This window comes from Dromiciops gliroides, chromosome 4, assembly GCF_019393635.1.
Source record: "Dromiciops gliroides isolate mDroGli1 chromosome 4, mDroGli1.pri, whole genome shotgun sequence".
Classification (NCBI taxonomy): domain Eukaryota; kingdom Metazoa; phylum Chordata; class Mammalia; order Microbiotheria; family Microbiotheriidae; genus Dromiciops; species Dromiciops gliroides.
Genome location: NC_057864.1, coordinates 35,439,364 through 35,463,518, shown reverse-complemented (window position 1 = coordinate 35,463,518; position 24,155 = coordinate 35,439,364). Strand labels below are relative to the sequence as shown.

The following is a 24,155-nucleotide window of genomic DNA, read 5'->3' as shown; positions in this document are numbered from 1 at the left end:
TGACTGGTCAATCAAATAATTGCCATACCACAGGCTGACAGGCCATAGCTTCTGGGAAGCTCCTTTGAGGGCACAGAATTACTTGAAGACCTAGCATCTGCGTCTCTCTTTTTTGGAACATTGCCTGTGTAGGGGCTTTTCAGATCCTGAGTGTCTATAATTTCATTTTAATATCAACTGTGTTTTAAATCTTTTCATTTTATCTATTTAAGGGGCTTTTTCAGCGTTGGAGAGGTAGAGTGTTCTTTGTCATTAGGTGTTATGTTGTAGGTGTTCATGTTTTTCTAAACGAATATAAAGTACAGATGACTTACTCTGTAATAATGAAAATGCTGCTTAGTGAAACATCTGTTAAGACAGCAGGGAAACAATTTCTTGCTGTTTTTATAGCTATCCAGTGTATTAATATATAGATGGAACTGTCTATTGAGTTTGCTCCTTACTGTGCTAAAACCATGTTTTTCTTTGTTTAGTCATCATTATCTGTTGCTTAAGCATGAGCTTGTTTAAAGAATTTTTTCTAAGTTGTATCCCTCGTTATCATTAACACTAATAGGAACAACTTAGGATCTGAAAGAAGCTAATATGTAATGTTCTTTATTTTAGTAATTATTTTGAAGCCATGTGCAGAAAACACAACTATATCTTAATTATTAGATAGGACTCTTTCATTTAGGTATTAGAAAGGCAGTGATAATTTGTAATCAATTTGTAGTAGTAAGAAAGATGGTTCTATTGTCTAGCCCTAAAAAAAATCTGATTCTGTACATTTTCATCTCTTTCCTCCTTATCCTCATAGTTTGGGGAAATGCTTACCAGTCCATTGATTTATTCATCCCTTTGTTACTCAAAAATAGAAGTATTAATAAGACAATAGAAGACATTTTTATGCTATAAGATTTGTAAAGTGATTAACAGACATCTCATTTGATTCTGAAAACAATCCTGTGAATTAGGTGCTACAGATATTGTTATCCCCATTTACAGATGAGGAAACTAAGGCTCAGGTTAGGTAAATTACTTGTCTAAGGTCATACAGCTAGTGTCATATACAGGATTTGAACGCAGGTCTTTCTGATGCTACACCCAGCACTCTTCCCACCCCCATTCCCCCGGGCAATGAGGATTAAGTGACTTATCCAAGGTCACACAGCTAGTAAGTGTCAAGTGGCTAAGGTCAGATTTGAACTCAAGTCCTCCTGAATACAGGGCCTGTGCTTTATCCACTGCGCCACCTAGCTGCCCCCTTACACCCAGCACTCATGATACTGTATCATGTTACACAGCCCCATATAGGCCTAAAGGGAAGAGAACCACTCCACACTTTTAATCAGTTAACGAGCATTTATTAAGTACCTACTATGTGCCATATCCGGTACTAGGCACTAAGGACACAAAAACTAAAAGAAAACATTCCCTGCCCTGAAAGAGCATACATTCTGTCAAGGAAGACAGTATGTAGGTATATGTAAAACATGGCTCCTTTATTACTTGACTGCAGCCGAAGAACCAGCTGAATACCCCGTAAAGTACACTTTTCACTGTGACCCATTGTCCTTTCTGCTCCTAGCCATTGGGTATAACTAGAGCTTTCAGGCTCCCTTTACTCTTCATTTCCCCACTTAGTCCTATGGCTAAGAGTGTGTGTTCCTGCCTAGTGTTTGAACTCTGCCTGAATAAAGCAAGGAGACATCCCCATCCCAGTAAAAAGTCAAAAGATGCTTCATGTATCCTTTTACGGCCCATTCCTTCAGGTTGTCTCTGAAAAGGAAAGTTTCCTTCCTAAACTTCGGTACCCCCACACTGACTACAGTCTCCTTTGGTGAATCAGTTCACCTCTGTACTCCACGCTTGAGTCTCTTCCCCACCCCCATGTTCTCTCACCAATTCTACCTTGTCCAACCCTAGCCCTGGACTGCTCCCGCCATCTGCTGCCTTCACTCCTACAAATCTGTTACATGACCTCACCCAGGCTCTCCCTGCAGCAATCTGTGCCTCACATATAGCAGGTGCTTAATTAAATGCTTGTTCCCTTTTTTACATGTCGCCAATGGGCTTGCTCTAACGACCCTTTTCAGAAAGATGACAGTGGTAGTGATGATGATGCTAACAATAATAACTAGCATTTAGATAACACTCTAAGAATGAAGATTTGGAAAGTTCTTTATATATGTTATCTCATTTTATCTTCAGTTCTGGGAGATAGGTAGTTATCTTATCTTCATTTTACATTCATTCATTCATTCATCCATTTATTTATTTATTCATCCATTTAACTATCTGTCTATTTATTTATTTATTCATTTATTTGTGGGGCTGTGAGGGTGTTAAGTGACTTGCACAGGGTCACACAGCTAGTAAGTGTCAAGTGTCTGAAACCAAATTTGAACTCGGCTCTTCCTGAATCCAGGGCAGGTACTTTATCCACTGCGCCACCTAGCTCCCCCTCTAATATGCACTCTTAATCTTGTTCTATCCCATCTTCTCTGTCATTCCCACTCTCTCTATCATCAATCTCTGCTGATCTACTGGTTGCTTCCCACAAGCAAACATTTCTCCCTCATCCTTAATAAACCTTTACTTGGTCCAGCCATTCCCTCTAGTTGTCTTCCCGTTTGTGATTTAGTGCCTCCACTTTTTCTCTTCTCACCATCTTTTATACCATCTCCAGTCTTCTGACATCATCCATCATTCAGTTGAAACTTCTCTCTCCATAGTAACCAGTGATCCCCTAATTGCCAAGTCTAATGGCTTTGTCTCAATCTTCATCTCTCTTGACCTCTGTGTAGCCTTCCCAGTGTTGATCACCCTCTTCTCCTGGATGTTCTTTCCTCTCTAGGTTTTTATGACATTGCTCTTTCTTCATTTTTCTCCTACCCACCTTACTGCTCCTTCATAGACTTTTTTGCTCATTCTTTATCTAGGCCATGACCACTAACTCTGCATATCCTCCCTCGCAAGTTACCCTGAGGCCTCTTCTCTTTTCAGTCTATGCCAGGGGGTTTTAACCTGGGGTCCATGAATCCACTCTTCAAAGGCTTCCTTGGATAGATTTCAGAAAGTCCTTTAACTTGGATATGAAAGAATTATTCATTTTCACAAACCTTTTTTTTATCCTTATGATTTGTTTTGACAGCTCAGAGATAAGCTTCAGTTGTGTGTTTATTTGTTTATTTATTTGTTCTCAGTAAATACTCCTTTATTTAAAGTTTTGACTTTGAAATTTTACCCCTCCTCTCCTCCCTCTCTTCCACCCTCTCTGAGGTGGTAAGCAATCAGATATAGGTTATACATGTGCAATTATGTAAAACATTGCCATATTAGTCATTTTGTACAAGAAAACTTGAATAAAAGAAAAAATGAAAGAAAGTGAAAATAGCATGCTTCAGTCTGTTCAGTCAATATCAGTTCTTTCTTTAGAGACATGTAGTATGTTTCTTCATTAGTCCTTTGGAATTGTTTTGGATCTTTGTATTGTTGAGAATAGTTAAGTCATTCACAGTTCTTCATCAAACAATATTGCTGTCTCTGTGCATAGTGTTCTCTTGGTTCTGCTCACTTCACTATACATTATTTTCACTAACCTTTTACTGAAATTTAGCATTCAATTATGAATGTTGGTGACAAACCAAAGTAGTATTAGCAGTACCTATGATTTTTTTCCACCAATAGAAATCACAAATATTTTAATAACAAATTTCAGCTGTTGCAAGTAACTTGAAATAATTTATTCTCATCAACACTTCAGAATTACTGTAGCTATTAGATCACATGTGATTAGTCTTCCTATATACAGACACCTGTATAACTTAGCTGGGTAACTATCACACAACTGACCAGGTCAGATGGTTCAGTCACCTGATGGTGTTCAGCTCCCAAACCGTGATGTCACACATTTTCACATTGGTGACCCAGACATCTTCATTACTTTCCAGTATTCCTTATCTATAGTTGTTTGTTGATCATTCACTGTTAAAGTTTTGGCAAACTAGGCAGTTAAATTGAGAATTTTAAAATCTCCCCATGGCTTTTTCTTCTCTTTTTTTTTTTTAAGTGAGGCAATTGGGGTTAAGTGACTTGCCCAGGGTCACAGAGCTAGTAAGTGTTAAGTGTCTGAGGCCAGATTTGGACTCAGGTACTCCTGACTCCAGGACTGGTGCTCTATCTAATGTGCCACCTAGCTGCCCCACCATGGCTTCTTGAATCATAGAAAGGGGAGCTTCAAGTATAGACAAGACAAATTCAAACATGTCTGACAGTTGAGATAACTGTTAAAATGTATCATTTAAAAGTAATTTATTATTATTGCTAACAGACTGCAGCAGCTATATGGGTCACACACAATGTTGTAATTTCTGCAAGTAGAGAGGTTCTTTGTCTTTTTCTTTCTACTCCCTTTTTGTATGCTATCTGTGTTACAAAAATAAAGTCAAACACACAAAATATGTTGTACAAGTAATATTTATGTATTATTATTCCATTAAAACAATACCTTCACAAACTATCAATGATATCAGAAATAAGAATCACTATTTCTAGGAAATCATAGGAAGCCAGGTGACTCCACTTGCAACAGTAGCCAATTTTTGGGGGGCGGGATAACTCTTGAGCTACTGCTATTTCTGTCATAGGATTAAAGACCAATAAAAATGTAAAGACTTTGGATAAATTATAAAATCTGCTTTATTTTACTTATCACAGAAGTTTTTAAATATCTTACTCTATACCAAACATATTTCTTTCTATCTATATTTTTCAGTTATTAAAATCAAGCAAAAGTATTGAGTTTCACAAAATCTATTGAATCAGACATTTTATTTTAGCTTTGTATTTTTTACAGACACCATTTAAAAATATTGAAGAAAAAAGAAGTATGACGGAAAGTATGTTCTATAGTTTCATTTGCACTAATAAATGTTAGTGGACACAAAAGCAAGTGGTTTGGGGGGGAAATTCTTGTGAATAAAAAGCATGGAGGCAGCAAGGCAGCAAGAGCACCTTTTGTCCATCCTGAAGATGCACCTGAAGATGTTAAGTCCTTTCATACTAATAAAGCTCAATTTGAAGAGATTGGGGCTGTTCTGCACTGCATCAGCCATTTCACAAAAAGCTTTTCTTAAAGCATCCTATAAAGTTGCATGCTGGATTGCCAGACAAAGGAAGCCCCATAGTATTGGAGAAGCTGTAGTAAAGCAGCATACACTAGGAGTGGTGGAACTGGTCTGTGGACTAGATAAGAGAGAGGGGAAAAACAAAAAGGTTTTATTGCTAGATGATGAAATACTAGCATACTCTCATTTCCCTTGAACATTTTTGAAGCAGGTAATTGAGAAATTGGCAGCTTTGCCATTCCCTCTCTGTGTGCAGCTGGACAAAATGACAGGCTTATTTCAGTGCAGCTAGCTCCTTGTTTTTGTTCTGATGTTGTCAAATAAAAATTCTTATTTTGTGAATCCTTTTTGCAAAGAACAAAAGCCATCAACATTTTGGAAGTTGTAAAAAAGCTTTTTTTTTTTAATTTTCGAAGCAGAAATTTGACTGGAAGGAAGAATTTCCTACTCTTTTACATAGATAGAATTCCTCTAATGGTTGATAATACATCTGTAATGAAAAAGGAAGCTTCTCACATCACCATCACTCCATTGCTAATTATCAGATATGAACTGGAAACAAAGATTCTCCCAACAACCTTGAAAGTTTTGTCAACACATTAAGTTCATCGACTTTATCAGAAGCAAGTTTAAAAGATGTCAGGAAATGGAAGCAAAATATAAATATAAAGTGTTTCTCTACCACACAGATATTTGCTGGATTTCAAAAGGACAAGGTTTTTTGGTTTTGGTTTTGTTTTTTTGGGGGGGGGGGCAATGAGGGTTAAGTGACTTGCCCAAAGTCACACAGCTGGTAAGTGTCAAGTGTCTGAGACTGGATTTGAGCTCAGGACCTCCTGAATCCAGGGCCAGTGCTTTATCCACTGCACCACCTAGCTGCCCCCAGGACAAGTTTTGAAGTGCTCATTTGCACTAAGGGGAGACATTTTCATTTTTTTAAAGGAAAAAACAACCCACTTTTGGAGCACTTTGAAAGAAAAGATGTTGGCTTACCTGGAGAATATGTCGAACCACATGATTGAAATCAATGTTTCATTTCAAGGTCCTAAAGCCACCATTATAGACCCAACTGAAAAAATTACAATCTTTCTTGGCTCTGGTGCCAGTATGGCCCTTTCAAATGCTGGAGAAAGTACTTTACCGAGATGGAGTTGAGATACAATATTTTCGTGCCTATTTCTTGGAAAAGTGAAATCTACATATATCTGGAAACAGTTTAGAATTCTTTTGAAAGTTTTTTCCATCTTAATGGCATTCAAGTTTAACCATGAATTGGCCATCCTTTTCTTTCTGCTCTACACTGTGTTGTAGATGTTGACCTGGCTAAAAATTTTAAAAGTACAACTGTAGTTTAACTCAACCAGCCTTGGAGAATTCTGATGTTCCTTTAGAGAACCCTATCCTCACCTTTTAAATCGGGCCGTGAAAGCTTTAATTTCATTTGGAACAACATGTCTTTGCAAACTGGCTATGGTGCCAATACGGCACTTTCAAATGCTTGTAACTATCAAACAAAAAATCAGAATCATTTGAATGTCCAGCATGACAGTCATGTTGCCTTGTTAAAGACCACCCCAAAGTTCAGTGTTCTTATTCAAACTAAACAACATTTCACACTATCTTTAAAAATAAAATTTAATTTTAATATATCTATATAAATGTGTTGTCTTGTTATTTAATACATTAATGAAGAAGCACATGTGTTACTATTATCACAAATCTTTAAAAAGTATTTTATAACCATTTCAGCATCATGGATTCATTTAAATGGGTCCAGGACATAAAAAGGGTTAAGATCCCTGCTCTATTCAATTTCATATAGTGAGCTCATCAATTTCATTGGTTCAGTTATTATTTCTATGGAAAGGCTTCAAGGATCCATATCCAGCCTTAGTCTCTTGAGCTACAATCCTGGATCATCCAGTTGCCTTTGAACATGTCAAACTGTATGTCTCGTAGACACCTCAAACTCAATGTGTCCAAGATAACTCACTTTTTTTCCTCCCTCTCTTCTTTTTCAAACTTCCATATTACTGTTAAGCACATCATTATCCTCTCAGTCACCCCAAATCATAACCTGCATGATTCTGAACCTCTCACTCTCACCCCACATATCAACTCTGTCGCAAAGTCTTGTCATCTTTACCTTCACAACATCCTTTATATAGCCCCTTTTCACTCACAGACTGCGACCTGGTTCAGGCCTTTTCCACCTCATGCTCAAACTACTGCAATAACCTACTGGTTGGTCTCCCTGCTTCAAGTCTCCCCCCATTCCATTCTTTTCTTGACCTTTTAAACCATGACTCTGACCATGTCACGTCCCCTCCTTCCCTCAGTGAGTGGCTCCCAACTACCTAGAGGACCAAATATAAAATCCTCTATTTGTCTCTCAGGGCCCTTAACAACTTGGCCCCTTCCTACATTTTCATTCTTCTTACACTCTGTTCCTCTTCACATACTCTACAATCCATCAGTACTGGCTTCCTTGATGTTTCTCAAAGATGACAGCGCCATATCTTTCACTCTCTGTCCTCCATGCCTGGAATACTCTTCTTCCTCACTTCAGCCGCTTGGCTTTCCTGACTTCCGTCTGGTGGAATTATTCCCACTCCCTTCCCTCTGAGATTACTTCTCATTTGCACCGTGTGTGTCTTACATGTACTTCATTGTTTACATATTGTTTCCCCCATTAGAAAATGAACTCTTTGAGGGGAAGGACTATATTTTTGTTTTTCTTTGTGTCCTCAGTGACTGTCACATAGCACAGTGGAAGGGCTACCATTTGGATGGGACTTTGGAGTGGGAGCAATGAGTGAGATAGGAATAAGGAACCGGGTAGTGAGGGATGGAAGATGCGATTTGAATGATGACCTACAGAAGTTCAGAATCACTGGGACATGTAGAGTATGACAAGGCTTCCGCATGTTAATCGTTAAGTAAAAAGCTCCTCTAACAAGAGGAGGTAAATAGGGAGCAAGCCTTAAACTAATGGCCCAGGTCTTCATTGAGAGCAATGAGGACACTGGTCTGTTGGAAGATAGACATTATTCAAAAGTCCTGCTGGTGGCAATCCAAGTATCATTTTAAAAGCCCAGTGGTTGGGGGCAGCTAGGTGGAGCAGTGCAGAGAGCAGTGGCCCTGGAGTCAGGAGGACCTGAGTTCAAATCCGGCCTCAGACACTTAACATTTACTGGCTGTGTGACCCTGGGCAAGTCACTTAACCCCAATTGCCTCACCAAAAAAAAAAAAAAAAAGCCCAGTGGTAGGACACCTGCTACCTACAACAACAACAACACCCCTACCCATTTGTCTGATAAGCCCCGCAAGAGAATAAAAAGCCTATGCGCTGACAGCACCCTGCTATTCTTCAGTTCAGATGGCCCAAAGATGACAGTGCATGGGAAGAAGGCTCCTTGTAACATGGTCGGGGTAAGCATTCCTCTCTTCCTCCTATATGTACCCCACCTTCCTTCCCCCATTCTGGGATCACTGTTTTGTGTGTATCCCGCTGTGCCTCTGGACTGGACTGCCCGATTGTCCCCATCCCTCTTGTGAGGCTAATAAATAGATGTGGTGATCAACATTCTAGGTGTCTCCTTTCTAACTTAGCCAACTCAGGAAGCTGGAGATCAGGCAGGAGACGTGCTCAGCATGAAATGGAAGCAACACAGCCAGAAGGTCTCTTTTCCTCTCCTGTTCCCTCTGAAGGCTGTAGGTCTCAGGCAGTAGATGGCATAGCAGGAATTGGAAGCCAGATGTTCTCACTCCCCACCAGTTTTGCTATGCACAATCAGATGGAATGTCATGCCTTTCCTTCTCTTTATGCCAGAAGTTAGAGAGTGGGGTTACTGCCAAAGCAGTCATGTCGGCACTCGACAAAAATGGGGTCCCATGGAAGACTTGGACGACAGGTGAAATCTCTAGCAATAATGGGCCACAGGATGCTGGCCTAGGACTGTGCATTTCTGTTAAGTTGGAGACAAGTATGTACCCAATATAAATGTTGTTGTAATATATCCCGGGAGAAAAGTGGTCTTTTGGGGGTGGGAAAAGTTATGTCTGTTTTGTACAAAATAATTACAATATGTAATATAACCCCCTATTCTTTGGCTTTTATCTTTCTGTACTGAAAGCATCCTGAAGGTCCTCAACGATTTCCTAAATGTCCCGTTTTTCTGAGTCCCCATTCAGCTAACCTCTCTATACTATTTCGATAGGAAGGAAATGAGCATTTATTAAGCACCTATGATGTGTCAGGAACTGTGCAAAGAGTGTTAGAAATATCTTCTTTGATCCTCACAATAATCCTATGAGGTAGGTGTGTTATGATCCCTTTTTTTCAGTTGAGGTAACTGGGGCAGACAGGATTAAGTGGTTTGTCCAGGGCCACACAATTAGTTAGTATCTGAGGTTGGATTTGAACTCCGGTCTTCCTGACTCCAGGCCTAACACTAATGATATCATTAGTCTTCTGGACTCAAAAACCTTAGGTACAGACACCATCTAGTCCAGGTCCCTCATTTTTTAAAGTAGGGAATTAGAGGTTAAAGGTTTACCCCAAATCATACAACTAATTAATAACATCTGAAACTAGAAACCCTTTTTGTTCTATGCATCAGTTCCTGAATTAGAAGGCCCCTGCATGCTGGGATGGACAATGGGGCATGGTAAGAAGAAGACCTCCGAGAGAAAGATCCGTTTAAGGGAAACATCTCTGCTGTGTTATTGGGGAACCTGAATACTCCCAGGGAAAGCCAGAACTTTCCAGATTATAGGGCATAATAAAACCCTTTATAAATAGCTCATCCTCACAACAACCCTGGGAGGGGGGTGCTATTATTATTTCCAGTTTGCAGTTGAGAAAACTGGGGCAGGCAGAGGTTGTGATTTCCCTAGCTTGTAAATGTCTACAGTCATTTTTGAACTTAGGTCTTAACTGACCCCAGGTCCAGCACTCTACCCACTGTGCCACCTAGGTACACATTGTTCAGAAATACCAGTACCAACAACGTATGTGAGGACTTGGCCTCTGCCAATGAGAAGCCCAGCTTGTATTAACAAGTCTTGGACTTTTAAGACTAAAAAAGGTTCTTCTTTCCTGTCCCTCACCCCCAAATCCCCAAGCTGGACAGATAGCCGTAGACAGCCTCCATAATAAAAAGTCCTCATTCCCATCAACTATTGGTCAAAGCACCTTGGAGACCTTTGACTTGTTTGTTTCAAAATCCAGCTTTTAGTCTGCCTACCTGGCTAACCTTGCTCCAGTTTATGATTCTACCTTGTGACTCAGCTTCTAGCTATAATGGAAGAAGAAGGGTTGTTGAGATGCCCAGTTTTCTGAGCAGTAGAGTTTGATGCTGATCAGCTGGCGACCAAATTGAAGAAGGTGGCCCTGATGACAAAGATTCAAATGAAGGGACTGAAGGAAGTGGGGAAATTTAGCCTGGAAAAAAGACTCAGGAGGAGACATAATGTCAGTCTTTATGCTGTGAAAGGCTGTCACATGGATGACCTATTTCGCCTTGGGTAACAGAACCAGGAGTAATGGGTAGAAATTGCAACCAGGAAAATTTAGGCTTGATGTGAAGAAAAACTACCTACCAGTCAGCATGATTGAGAAGGGGAATAAGGTGCCTTCAGAGGTAGGAGGCTAAAAGACATAGATGCTGAACAAAATGTTACTGGTGTCTCTTTTTCAGGCATGGGTTCAACTCACTGGTTAGTAAAGACCCTTCCCCTTCTGATGTTCTCTGCCATTGAAGCTTGTTTCCTTTCACAAGCATAACACATGAAAACTGGACACGTTGCTGGTCATTACAGGGCAGGACACAATGGGAATCTCATCTCCCTTTTCCCCAATAGTATGCCTTTGTTAATATAGCTAAGATGAATTGAACTGTTTTGGCTGCCATTTTACTTACTTGACATATTTGTCTTGCAGTCCACTATGGCCTCTAGATCTTTCTCATCCTGTACTTTTGCATTTGATTTTTTTGATTTCAAGTCTAGAACTTTTCCTTTATCCCTATTAAATATCATATCATTTGACATTATTGCTGGCCCTATAGCAATTTTTTATGTCCTTATTCTGTTGTCTGGTTTGTTAGCTTTCTCTCTCAGTTCATCCAAACAAATAGGTTATTTTTGCTATGTAATCTTTAAATTGGATCACTTGTGGCCAAAGAAAATAAAATACCAGTGTTCTTTCTGGCCAAGGTTTTTCCTTTTTTCTTAGATCTCTTTTCCTCTGAATTTTTGATAGTGTTTAGTTAGCCTTGTGCTTAAATAAATGAGTTGTTTTTCTTGTGTATATACATAATAACTGATATAATAATGTCAGTTGTAATAGTTTAATCTATAAATGTGAGAATTAACATGTTTTAAATACTGGCAAAAATTCAAGGGCAGAAAAATAATTTTTATCTACATGGGGATTGTCCTTTGATTTCATAATGTGTAAGTTAATATATTCATGCCTTTGTATAATATAGGATTCTCCATAAATCCTTCACAGGAAATCCACCACATGTCCTAAAGTCCTTCCTCTTGTTCCCTTAATATTTCAGGGGTAACAATTTAATAACTGTCCTTACTCACTAAGTGCTTAACAAATATTCAACTTGATCATACTCAACTATATTTTGATATTAAGCGCATTACATGTATAGTGTTTTTTAAAGTTTAGTGGTTTATAGCTATAACAATAGTGATTATTATATAATGAAGTTATATGTATGGTTATTGTGAAACAATTGGGAATTTGAACTACTAGAATTTTCCCTCATATTATTTTACACAAAGAAAAATTTTAGGGAAATTATATTTCAGTACTTCAAGTTATATTAATGAAACATAAGAAAATTAATTTTCTTTATATATGTTCTAATAGCACTTTTATTTTTCAGTGTAAAACCAATAGAAATGAATGTTATGATGCATTTTATATATGGAGGAACCCTGGGCTTTCCAAATAAAGCTAATGCAGGGTATGTATTAATCTTTTTAGATCTTTAATTCTCTGCTTATGTTGATTCTTTGTTTCTGTCTTAAGGAATTATGTGTTATAAAACTAATGAAACGGGGCGGCTAGGTGGCACAGTGGATAAAGCACCAGCCCTGGATTCAGGAGTACCCAAGTTCAAATCCGGCCTCAGACACTTGACACTTACTAGCTGTGTGACCCTGGGCAAGTCACTTAACCCCCATTACCCCACAAAAAAGGGGGGGAAACTAATGAAACAAACACCAATTTAACTGTTTTTGTTTTATAAACATCAATTTTATTGTTTTCTAAAAATTATTCAAAGTATGTTTTTAAAGGTCTAGAAACAACGCTTCGTTGCTTGTTTGTTTAGAAGAAATGAAGGTTTAGTTGTATGGATTAATCTTTAGCAAAGTTTTATATCTATAAGAATCATTATTTTCATGATAGGATAATTTTCGATGTCTTTACATATGTAATTTTAACTCCTATTAAACTTTTAGTGAATTTTGAACTGAAATGTCAGTATTTGTGTTGAGTTTTAGATTCTACCTTTACCAGAAAAAAAATTTACAAAGATTAGACTTATTTGGTAACATAGGCATTAAGATTGTCATGTCAGTACCTAACCTGTATCAGATTATTTGCTATCTTGGGGAGGGGAAAGGGAGGGGAGGGAGAGAGAGAAATTTGAAACTAGAAATCTTATAAAAACAAATGTTGAAAACTATCTCTAAATGTAACTGGAAAATAATAAAATATTTATATGGAAAAAAAGAAATTTTTAAAAAAATTGTCATGTCAGTAAAGCATTTATCTGTACAATCCCAATTCAATGAGCTGCCCACCTAATTTATTAAAAAGCTAATACATTTAAGTTCTACCCTCCCTTAATAAGTTTTTCTGAGAGTTTGGTTTTTTGTTTGTATGATAGCTCCAAAATAATAAAATTTAATCTCCTAAAATTGATTTTCCTTTTGATATTATGCTATTATCTTTATTAATATATTCCATTGAAGAAAATTCCATGAAAGAGCAGGATTGAATATTCAGTTTGCTACTGTAGACCTATATGAAAATTTCACTTTGTTAAAGTCAAGAAACATTAAGTGCTCTGCATACAGAGCCCTGTGCTAGATGTAGGGAGAGGCAACAATTGAGATAAGCCACAGTCCCTTACCTCATGGAGCTTATATTTTAAAAGAGAACTATGACACAATTAACTTTAATACAAAGTAATATAAATGCATGAGAGGAACAAGCAAAGTGGTATGTGAAGTCAGTGGAAGAGAAGAGGTATTAGGTATTAGTACTTAGGGATGTCAGGAAAGGCATCCTGCAGGAGATGCCATTTAATTTCTACTTTAAACGATCATAAAGAGTTCAATAAATGGGGGGCGGGGGGGCGAGAACAGAGTGAAGGGATTGCATTCCCTACAGGAAAGAGCCACATGAGCAAAGGCCATTCAAGTACAGGTGGCTAGGGGCTAGTTTATACACGGAGAGAACTAGTGGGAGAAAGCTGGGAAGATTGGGTAGCAGTAGGTAATAGAAGCTCTGGAATTCTTGACGAAGGAGCATGAACTTTACCTAATAGGTAATAGATCGTTTTGAAGGGTTGTAAGCAAAGGAATGAGTGCCATGACTAGACTAAGCTAAATGAAATAGTTTTGAAGGAAGAGCTATAGGACACTATTCCTGTAATCCTTGTGGATGGGGATGAGTGCCACTACTTCTGGTGGCAGAAGACAAGAGAAAGGCTACCGCATGAAGAGGGGAAGTGAGGAAGAGGGAATGGGCCAAATCACCATAAAAGCCACTTGTTCACAGATTTAACATTGTGATTCCCTTAGACCTTGCTAAATGGGAATGCATCCACGGAGCTTTCTGAAATCTCCCTGCTGTTCAGCAAGCTTCTGGGTCATCATTTCCCCCAGTAACTGATGTGTGCTCTGAGATCGCAACTTGTTTTAATGTTGAAAGGCAGGGTGGCATATTGAACTTGAAGTCAGGAAGACCTGGGTTTGAATCCCACCTCAGACTCTGAACCAGTTCTGTGACCCTGGGCAAGTCACTTCCTGGCTCTTGTGCCTCAGTTGGCTTATCTGCAAATATGAAGGATTGGACTCTCTGACCTCCAGTCCCTCCCAGCTACAAATCTATGTACCCTCTGATAAGTCTTCATACCCTCATACCTGTGTAGCCCCCCAGCATGTGGATTGATCATTTTGTTATATCATCTTTCACTTTTTCCAATATTGCTTGGTAATTGTTTTCTTCTGTCTCATCATATTTTGAATTCTCATTCAGAGTGTAAACTTCATTAGGTCAAGGATTTCATTGTCTGCATTTTATATGTACAGTCCTTGAAGCACTGGAATTTTGTGCTAAGTGTAATTTTAGAATGAAACGAAACAATTAGATAATGTTCTGCCAACCCTCAAAAGATCATGATAGATTCCCCTGTTCTAAAGTGTGCTCCCCCTCATTTAGGAAAGTTGGCTGGCATTTAAATGGGGAAGAGAAGTGGGATTGTCCAGATCTGTGATTTCATTTGGCCACTTTGAAATTAAATGATTTTCCCAATGTCACTTATCTAGGATTTGTCCAAGAAAGGACTTGAACTCAGGTCTTCCTGTCTCTGAAGCTACCTAGTTATTTGCTTTGCCTCTTTTGATTTAGTTCCACATTCTTTGTTTAAAACTGTGATTCAGTTGTACACAGTATCAACAACATTGTTTGTTGATCAACTGTGATAGACTTGACACTTCTCAGCAATACAGTGGTCCAAGATAGCTCCAAAGGACTCATGATGGAAAATTCTCTCTAAATCCAGAAAAAAAGAACTGGGGCATCTAGATGCGGATTGAACTATGCTATTTCTATTGTTTTCGTTTTTCTTTTTTGAGGTTTTTCCCTTTTGCTTTAATTCTTCTTTCATAGCATGACTAATGCAGAAATATGTTTAATGTGATTGTACATGTATAACCTATATCAGATTGCTTGCTGTCTTGGATGGGGGGAGGGAGGGGAGGGAGGGAGAAAATTTTGAAACTAGAAATATTATAAAAACACATGTTGAAAACTGTCTCTCCATGTAACTAGAGAATAATAAAATACTTTTATGATAACAAATAAGTAGATAATAAAAAAATAAAACTGAGGTTCAGTAACAATAGTATAGACGAAATGATTTTTGTCTAGACTGCAGTCACTGTGCTCTGTATGACATCTTTATTTTGGCCTTCTTTCATACTTCCAAAGAATAAAAAGCAGGTCAAAATTGCTCATAAACTGATGTTGTTCAGTTTTTTTTTTAATTGTTATAATTATAGTAACTAATCCTTTGGCTTAAATATAGAGCTTTTTCTTTAGCTTCCTTGAAAAATTACCATGGTAAAGGTAATATTCGAGAATGAGACTTTTATTGATAGGTTAAAATAGAAATGATAATCTAAGAAGTTGGTCCAGATTCAGGTTTTTGCCATCTAGCAATATGCTTATGGATTGCATTAATCTCTGTGAGTATTCATATTTGTGTAAGGTAGATTGTAACATCTTCTACCAAAGTCCAGTATTTTGTGTGAGGAAAGCTGTAGTTTGAATTAAAAATCTTTTTTCCCTTTAGTGTTTAAAAAAAGAAAACTAGGAACTGTCCAAAATGGTGTTTTTAGGGTCATGGAAGAGCCCTGCATTCCTGTCTCTGTGTCTAGATGATCTTGGCTTCTCTTGTCCCTGTGAGATGATTTGTAAGCTCTGAGGAGTTAATTTACAATTGTAAAAGACTCATTGATTTGCATCCCAGATTTGACTTGTTATTTTTTACCAAGATCTTCTGTTTTTCTATCTCATCAAATTGACTGTTCATTGAATTCTCTTTCAGTTCCACTGGACAAATAACATGTGCCTGAAAGGCCCAAGCGATTTGAGTTGATTGGCCTTCCTTTATTCTATTCGATCCCCACTGATCAAGTAGTTAGTGCACAAGCCCTTCATGCTTACTGATATCTATGATGAAACATGCATTTTGTCATTTAGAACAAAAAAGTAATGGGAGTAATTTGTACTATATTTGTTTTCTAAACAAGTTTTGTTTGTAATTACAAAATCTGTTTGTCTGATTTTGATCATTACTGTTTTTGCTTTAGTCAAATACTGAACCTGGCAGATATGTATGGATTAGAAGGGTTAAAAGAAGTAACACTTTATATTCTTAAAAGAGACTACTGTAATTTCTTCCAGAAGGTATGTACTGTATCTCTGAGATCTTATATCCAGTGTGTAGACCTAAAATACCCAGAGGATTTCTAATTCCAAGAGAAAATAATGTTCAGCTCTTTACAGTACTAAGAGCATGCTGCTCTTAGCATACAATGACCCCAGTTGAAAAATCAATCAGCCTTAAGTATTTAGTGAGCATTAAGTTAGACCATCATAAAGGGCCTTCAGAAATGCCTTCACTAGGCTATAATTTAAACTTTGCCTTTATAGATGGCTAAGGGAAAATCTATCCATATTTCTTCATCTTTGGTTACTATGTGGCTGGGAATTTTAGTTACTGTTGTATTTATCTAAGGATCTGTGCTGTACAATAAGTTAGTCCCTTGCATTTAGTTTGGGGCAAAATTTTATTTTTACAAACGAATATGTGTGGTTTCTATTTGTCAGAAAATAAACCTCCATAACCTTGTTTCCCTTTTGGCATTAATGAAATTATAGAGCCAAAGTCACTGTTCAAGTGATATAATATTTTCAATTCAAGTGTCTGAAAGCATCTACATATTCCTTTAGACTGCCTCTGTTCTCGTTTTATATATCTTACCATTCTCTGTGCTTTATTCTACCTGCCTCATGTCATTTTGAAAGTAGCATATATATCAAAATTACTTACTGTTTTGAGGGAGAAGAGGGATGGAGAAAATTTGGAGCTCAATTGTTTTTAAAAGTGCATGTTAAAATTTGTCTTTACATGTAATTGGAAAAAATACTATTTAAGGTGGAAAAAATTTTAAATGAATGTTTTAAAAATTTATATGTAATTAGAAAAAATATTTGAAAAAATAAGAAAGGAATGTGATTCAGAAGAAAAAAAGAAAGACAGGAAACATATATTAAATATATGAACTTGTGAATAATTTCAAGTAGGTGGACATTTTAGTTGTCTTTAGTTGAATATATAGTCACAATTTCAGTCATTTTCAGGAATATTGATTATCTATTTTGTGGTTTTCTTCTTTTCCACAAAAAATTAAGATTAACTTATTGTTTTCCTAAGTGGAAGGAGAAAAGTATATATCTGATTTGAAGGATTAATATAATCACAGCATGACCCAATATCATTAAGAAATTCTATATTAAAGGAATTTGTACTTGAATGGGTTGCAAATAGAATTAGAATTTTATTTGAGTCACAGTCATTTAAAATAAGACTTTTTTTTGGTCCTTTCCTTGAGGTGTCTCATTTTTTTCCCTAGGGAAAAAAAAATTAACAAACCATTACTGTTAAGATGAAGTATATTCCCTGCCTGTCCCTTTCTCTCTCTTTTGTTCATCACTAGATATGGGGATTATTTTCAGGACCATAGAAATGTGTAGCTAGACAGGACAAAGCTTTCAGGAAGGATTGATAGGCAGTAGGATTTAGTCAGGAAGAAGATCAAAGCCTCAGGCCTCTTCTGTCTGTCCCTTTCTACTAGGAAGGTGATCAAATTAAATCAACATGGAGACTATAATTCTGTCCTTCCTGATTAGGGAAAGTGAGCAAATCTACTGCTCCATAACCAGTGTGGGTCTAAAAAGCAGACCTCTATCACCAAACCCCCAGACCTGCCCGGGACAAGAGACTTCTCTTCCTCCACTCACTATCAGTCCTGGAGCTTGGGCTTTTGTCAGTGAAAATTCCACTGCTCCCTAACCACCCAGGGCCCAGACAAGAGACCTCTTACTGCTAGACCCAGTCAGCTCAGGACCAGAGCCTAGAACGGTGGTGGTGGTGGTGGTGGTGGTGGTGGTGGTGGTGGTGGTGGTGGTGGTGGTGGTGGTGGTGGTGGTGGTGGTGACTCAACTGACTTGTGGATAGCAAACCCTTTCCTCTCCTTATGCCTGTGATTAGGAATCAGAATTTGTCAAAGACTGACTAGGTAAAAACTCCCTTCCCCTTCTACCAGGCCCGTATCCTCATTTCCCCATTTAACCCTATCCATGTTCCTCTGTCCCTATCCTATTCTTCCTCCTCTTGCATTGTGGCCTCTGAGACCCGTTGTCTATTGTTAATAAACTGCCTTTCATGTTAGACTTCTTTTTTCAAACACTTTCCATCTCCTTGAAATCATAGGAACCTGGTTGCCTACAAAAGATACCCATCCCTCTTTGCTCTCTTTAATATTGACTTCTCTGATTCCCTCCCTCCCTCCCCCAAACCTCCTTTTTTAGAGGTTGAGGAGGTATAGTAGGGACCCAACAGCAGAAGACAAAAGGGACCAACAAGGGACACTTTTGAAGATTAGCTTTCTGAAGATGTACATTTTTTGCTTTCTTTCCACTTTTATTTTCTCCAAAACAAGAAAAAGTTAGGCACCCCCCAAAAGTAGATCATTATGCTAGAATAATAATCATTGTGGAAATGGAGGAGAGAATGAGAAGAACTCTAATAATGGAGTTGGGATGGTCATTTGTAGATACGGGTCTTTTCTAAGTTGGGTTCAGTGATTACAGCTTGTATGAGGATTTCCATCTGTGTTTGTGTGCATGTAATATGTTTGTGTTAAATTAACCAGGATGCAGAGTGTCTTGAGTTACCTCCAAACTTTTCTTATACTTAAAACAGATTAACTTTAATTCATTTTTTTTTGTTTTAAAGAGAGGCAGTGTGGTATAAATAGAGGAAGACTCATCATAAGGAAAACCTAGGTTCTAGTTGTGTTTGGACATACACTAGCCATGTGATATTTAGATAGTTCCTCAACCCCTTAGAGTCCCAGGCAATTCTTCCTACCCTACATGCAGAGTGGCCATGACTTTCTACTCAGAGTTCCCTATACTGAGGAAACAAAAGGTCAGTCTAAAAAGCCATGTTGCATTTTTAGCAGAGGGAATTATTATAAAACCAAACTTATGGCACATTGATGCCTCTTAGAGCTTTGGCTGTGCTCAGAGATATTGCTAAAGATGAGTTTTCTCTTTTTTCAAGAAGCAGAACTTCAGACATACATTGTGAATTATTAGATATTTAAATTTGATAACTGCTATTCTTTATTAAATATGTGATTACAAATTTACAATAAGCAAAAAGCAAAGTAGTTTCCATGTAACTCATTTGGACAAAGGTAGCACCAAGAAATTTATTTTGGAAGTATTTCATTAGGAGTGATATAACTTAAACATTGTGTTTTAAGTATTGAGGATATTTCAGAATATTATTGCAAAGCTGCCTTTTAGATTCCATGATTTTATTTATTATTTGGTCATGCCCAAATTTCTCTGCTTCTGTTTGATATGTTATTTCACTAATCTATTTTAATTCTTTATCTCTTTATTTTGGGTCAGTGTAGAAACTTCCATAGCATATATATTTTAATTAATAAGCATATCTAATACTTTAAAAAGGGATAGGAATGGGGGCAGCTAGGTGGCGTAGTGGATAAAGCACTGGCCTTGGATTCAGGAGTACCGGAGTTCAAATCCAGCCTCAGACACATGACACTTAACTAGCTGTGTGACCCTGGGCAAGTCACTTAACCCTCATTGCCCTGCAAAAATAAAAATAAAAAAAAAAAAGGGATAGGAATAGGGACTGGGCTTGTGATTTCATTGGTATAGGGAACTCTCAGGTGAAGAAAATGTTTTAAGAAACAGATTAAACAATTTGATTTTGTTGCATGATGATCATAAACACATCAGTTTAGAGGTGTAAGGTACCTTAGAAATCAACTCTTCTGATTCCTTCATTTTAAAAATTAATAAATTGAGACCCCCAAAAGGTTGTGCCTTGTCTACAGTTACAACTAAGGAATGGCGGATCAGACCCTCTCTGGCCTTTCCATTTACCATGATTTTAGAAGTGGCAGGGCTAAATGTGTCTAGAAAAAATGATGACAACAAGCCAAGGCAAAGAAACTATAATCAAAATGGTGGACATTCTGGAATCTGAATGAGTCAGATGCTCTTCTGTGCAAAACCAAAGGCTCTAACTTATTTGTCTTGATTTTAAAAAAAGAATAGACTATTTGAGGGCATTTGTTCACATAAATTTATAGATGTGTAAATGGTACCTAATTATTTTGTAAAAATATGGTTTTTGATTGCTTATTCTTAATTTAATGAAGGCTTATTCCTCTTTCAGTTGATAAAGAACAATACTTTGTTGTTGTTTTTTATTGTAGCCTGTCCCAGGGAGATTGGAGGCTATACTAGAATGTCTCATTATTGCTCATTCGGTGGGAGTGGAAAGTCTTTATGATGATTGTATGAAGTAAGTGATCCGAAGTACTGTTCATGCTATCAATTTGGTCATCCTATTTTTATAATTTCTTTATTTTGATAGCACTTTCACATCTATCACTTTTTTAGGCATAGCTTTAGAACTGTGATGCCCAGCTAGTTAGGGGTTCTCACTCTGAAGGTAGATAGGATTAACTGTATCCACAGTTATTAAATGTAGTTTATTGTGTTCAATTCTGTTTACACTGGTCCAGCTAAATGTTGGACTGAAAACTGCTTTTCTATAAAAGATGGCTCAGTTAGTCCTACCATGAAATTAATTAAGAACGTTACCATAAGTTCTAACAATAATTTTATCTAGTCACAATGTAATCATTTTGGTGATAGAATATTATTGTGCTATAAGAAATGACAAGCAGGATGACTTCAGAAAGGCCTGGAAAGACTTGTATGAACTGGTGTATAGTGAAGTGAGCAGAACCAAGAGAATGTTGTGTGCAGAGACAGCAATATTGTTTGATGAAGAACTGTGAATGACTTGACTGTTCTCAACAATACAGTGATCCAAGACAATCCCAAAGGACTAATGATGAAACATACTATCTACCTCCAAAGAAAGAACTGACTGAAGCATGCTATTTTTCACTTTCACCTTTTTCTTTTTATCAAGTTTTCTTGCACAAAGTGACAAATAGGTTAATGTTTTACGTAATCATACATATATAACCTACGTCTGATTGCTTGCCACCTCAGCGAGGGGATAGGGGAAGGAGGGAAAGAGGGATAAAAATTGGAACCCAAAACTATAAATAAAGATGTTTACTACAAAAAATAATGTAATCATTTGTACTTTATTTATGTCATTAAAAGGTGGCAGGAGATTATTTTAATTCTTCTTACTTTGAACTTCTAATAGGTGGATTGTAAAGCATTTTGCAAGGTGTTGGTCAGAGAGAAGCTTTGCAAATATCCCTCCTGAGATCCAGAACAATTGCCTTACAATGCTGATTCGGTCTTTAGTAAGTATAACCTAAATGAGTTTTTGTAGTTTGTTGAGATGATTCAGCTTTTTAGAGGTCATCTCTTAGATATGTTAATTAAGGCAGTTTTAACAAAAGAAAGACTTTGCTGTTAATATCTGCTAAAATAATGTCTATATTTTGACATCATTAATATTTTTGATACCTTAAAGAGAAGTTAAAAATGTATCAAGTGGTCTTTAAGTTAATTTTTAGTCACTGAATTTGAGTCGTATTATGTAGAGAACTTGAGAGAATTCTGATTTTTATGGAAATATTGACTCAAAAAAGAAATATCCTATGAGTTACCTCTCTAAAAAGAAAGCTTTTAAAAAAAAAAAAAGCTTAGATAAATACATATGTGATTCAGTGCCACAGATATTCTTGACAGTACAACCATAAATAGGTATTTATAATTATTTTACAGGGTTGTTGACCATTACTAAAGAAATCTCTTTTGGGAATATTAACTTTACTGATCTACTAGAAGGTAGCTTTTGAGAAAGAAAGATGTTGAATTGCAGTCATTGTATTGTGAATCTGTAGATACTCTGGTCTTGATTTTCCCCTGAGCATAATTGGGAAAAAAATAAATTTTACTATTTCTTACACATTAGCATGGTTATCCCCCAAGGCTCCATCCTGGACTTGCCCCCTCTACCATTTCTCCTTTCCCCTACTTTATGGATGCTACCATGATTTAATTAGCTCCTGTGGATTCAGGTGCCATTACTGTAGGATGATGTTGAGATCTGTCTATCCATCACTGATCTTTCACCTCCAGTCCTGTTCTATATTGCTAACTGCTTTCTGGACAGCTCTACCTAGATGTCCCCTTGTCATCTCAAACTCAGCATGTCTGAAATGGAGCTCATTTTCTGCCCCCTCCCCCCCCCCACCTTTCCTTCCTCTCAACTTTCTCATTCATGTTAGGGTCACCAGATCAGCCTCCCAGGTGTGCAGTCTCTCAGAGTCACTCCAGACTCTTTCCTCTTCCTCACCTCCTCAGATGCAGTCAATGACAAGCTACCTGGTTCTGTCAGTTCTACCTGACATCATCTTTTGAATCTTCTCCCTTTTACCTTCTTTTCTCTCCACTCCCTAGCTAGTTCCCTGTTATGTCCACATTGGCTCATGCTTGAACTATTTCAATAGTCTTCTGATTGGTCTTCCTGCTTCTAGTCTTTTCTTTCCCCAATTCATCTTCTCCATAACTGCCAATATTATCTTCCATGGGTCTGAGATAAGTAAAGGGCTTTGCAAACCTTAAAGTGCCATGTAATGATTAATTATTATAATTGTAGTTATTCTAGTTATGTCACTTATTATTAGAGGCAGCATATCATAGTGGTTAGAGAGCTTGCTATAGCACCTGTAAGACATGGCTTCAAGTCCTGTCTCTGAAAAACCCTGGCTGTGTGAGCCCAGGCACGGCACTGAACCCTTCAGGGTTCTTGGCAGTGGCCTCAGTCTGTAAATGGCAGAGAAGGGGCCAGCCAGAACTGCTATAGGTTTGTCAGCTCCCCGAGAGCAGTGAAATTGCAGCCCCTGGCACTATTCTCTCACTGCCTTTCTCAAAACTCTTCTAGGATAAAATACAAACTTATCAGTTTGGCATGGAAAGCTTTACCAGCTGATCCTGCCAGCCAATGACATTTTGTAATTATTCCTCCCCTCCCTACATCTCCAAATTTGGGACGCTCCTCTGGAAACACTGCAGCCCAACATGTTCTCCCAAATATGATTCACACAGGACATCATACTCCAGAAGTGTTCTGAACATCCTAGTGTACACAAGTACCATCACCTCCTTATTCCTGGGCCGCTCAAAGCAATCTAAGATGATATTAGGGGTTTTGGCTGGCATATCATACTGTTTACTTCTTGGCCTTGTAATGCAGCAACACCCCTTAAGTATGTTAAACCCCTGGACCTTGATTTTCCAAACAAAGTACAACCTATCTAGCCTATGCTGGACTTGAGGTGATTTTTTAAAATGCATGTGTAAGACTTTACATTTTTTCCCTGTTAAATTCCGTCTTCGGCCTCAGACACTTAACACTCACTAGCTATGTGACCCTGGGCAAGTCACTTAACCCCAATTACCTCACTAAAAAAAAAGAGAGAAAAAAAATTTTCATCTTATTACATCTGACCCAATATGATCAAATGTCAAGGTTTCTGCTATCCTGACTTGTCATCCTTATCTATTCCTTACAACTCTATATCTGTAAAAATATTTTTGAAATGACTAGGCCTAATTTGGGGGGCTAATCTGACTGGAGGACTAATCTGGGGACTTTTGACTGTTTGGCTATCTGACTGCTATTAATTTAATGTGGGCTGTTTATAAAGTTCCACCACGCTGCTCCCAAACTGATAAACTAAAGATTAAGAAGGCTCTTAACTAAATAATCAAAGCAGAGCTTATTTATGAGATGCTATTGAAAATTAAGAATACAGGGAAATAAAATGTACAACCTGACTGCATTGCAGTGTCTCTTTCCTACCTGCTGCACTTCAAACTTTTTTAATACAATAAGGGCCTTAGCTGCCTCCTGCCTCAGGGCATGTTACACTTTCCCTTGTTTGTAATAAGGC

The 24,155-nt window shown here is 37.6% G+C and overlaps 1 protein-coding gene across 1 annotated transcript in view; it reads left to right on the top strand.

Moving 5' to 3' along the window:
* Positions 1–24,155, top strand: part of BTBD8 (BTB domain containing 8) — a 121,917-nt gene that overhangs the window by 49,890 nt on the left and 47,872 nt on the right. Inside the window, exons 6-9 of the mRNA XM_044000323.1 lie at positions 12,020–12,100; positions 16,245–16,341; positions 20,478–20,566; positions 21,452–21,554. Coding sequence (XP_043856258.1) covers positions 12,020–12,100; positions 16,245–16,341; positions 20,478–20,566; positions 21,452–21,554 — 370 coding nt within the window. The remainder of the gene's footprint in view (positions 1–12,019; positions 12,101–16,244; positions 16,342–20,477; positions 20,567–21,451; positions 21,555–24,155) is intronic.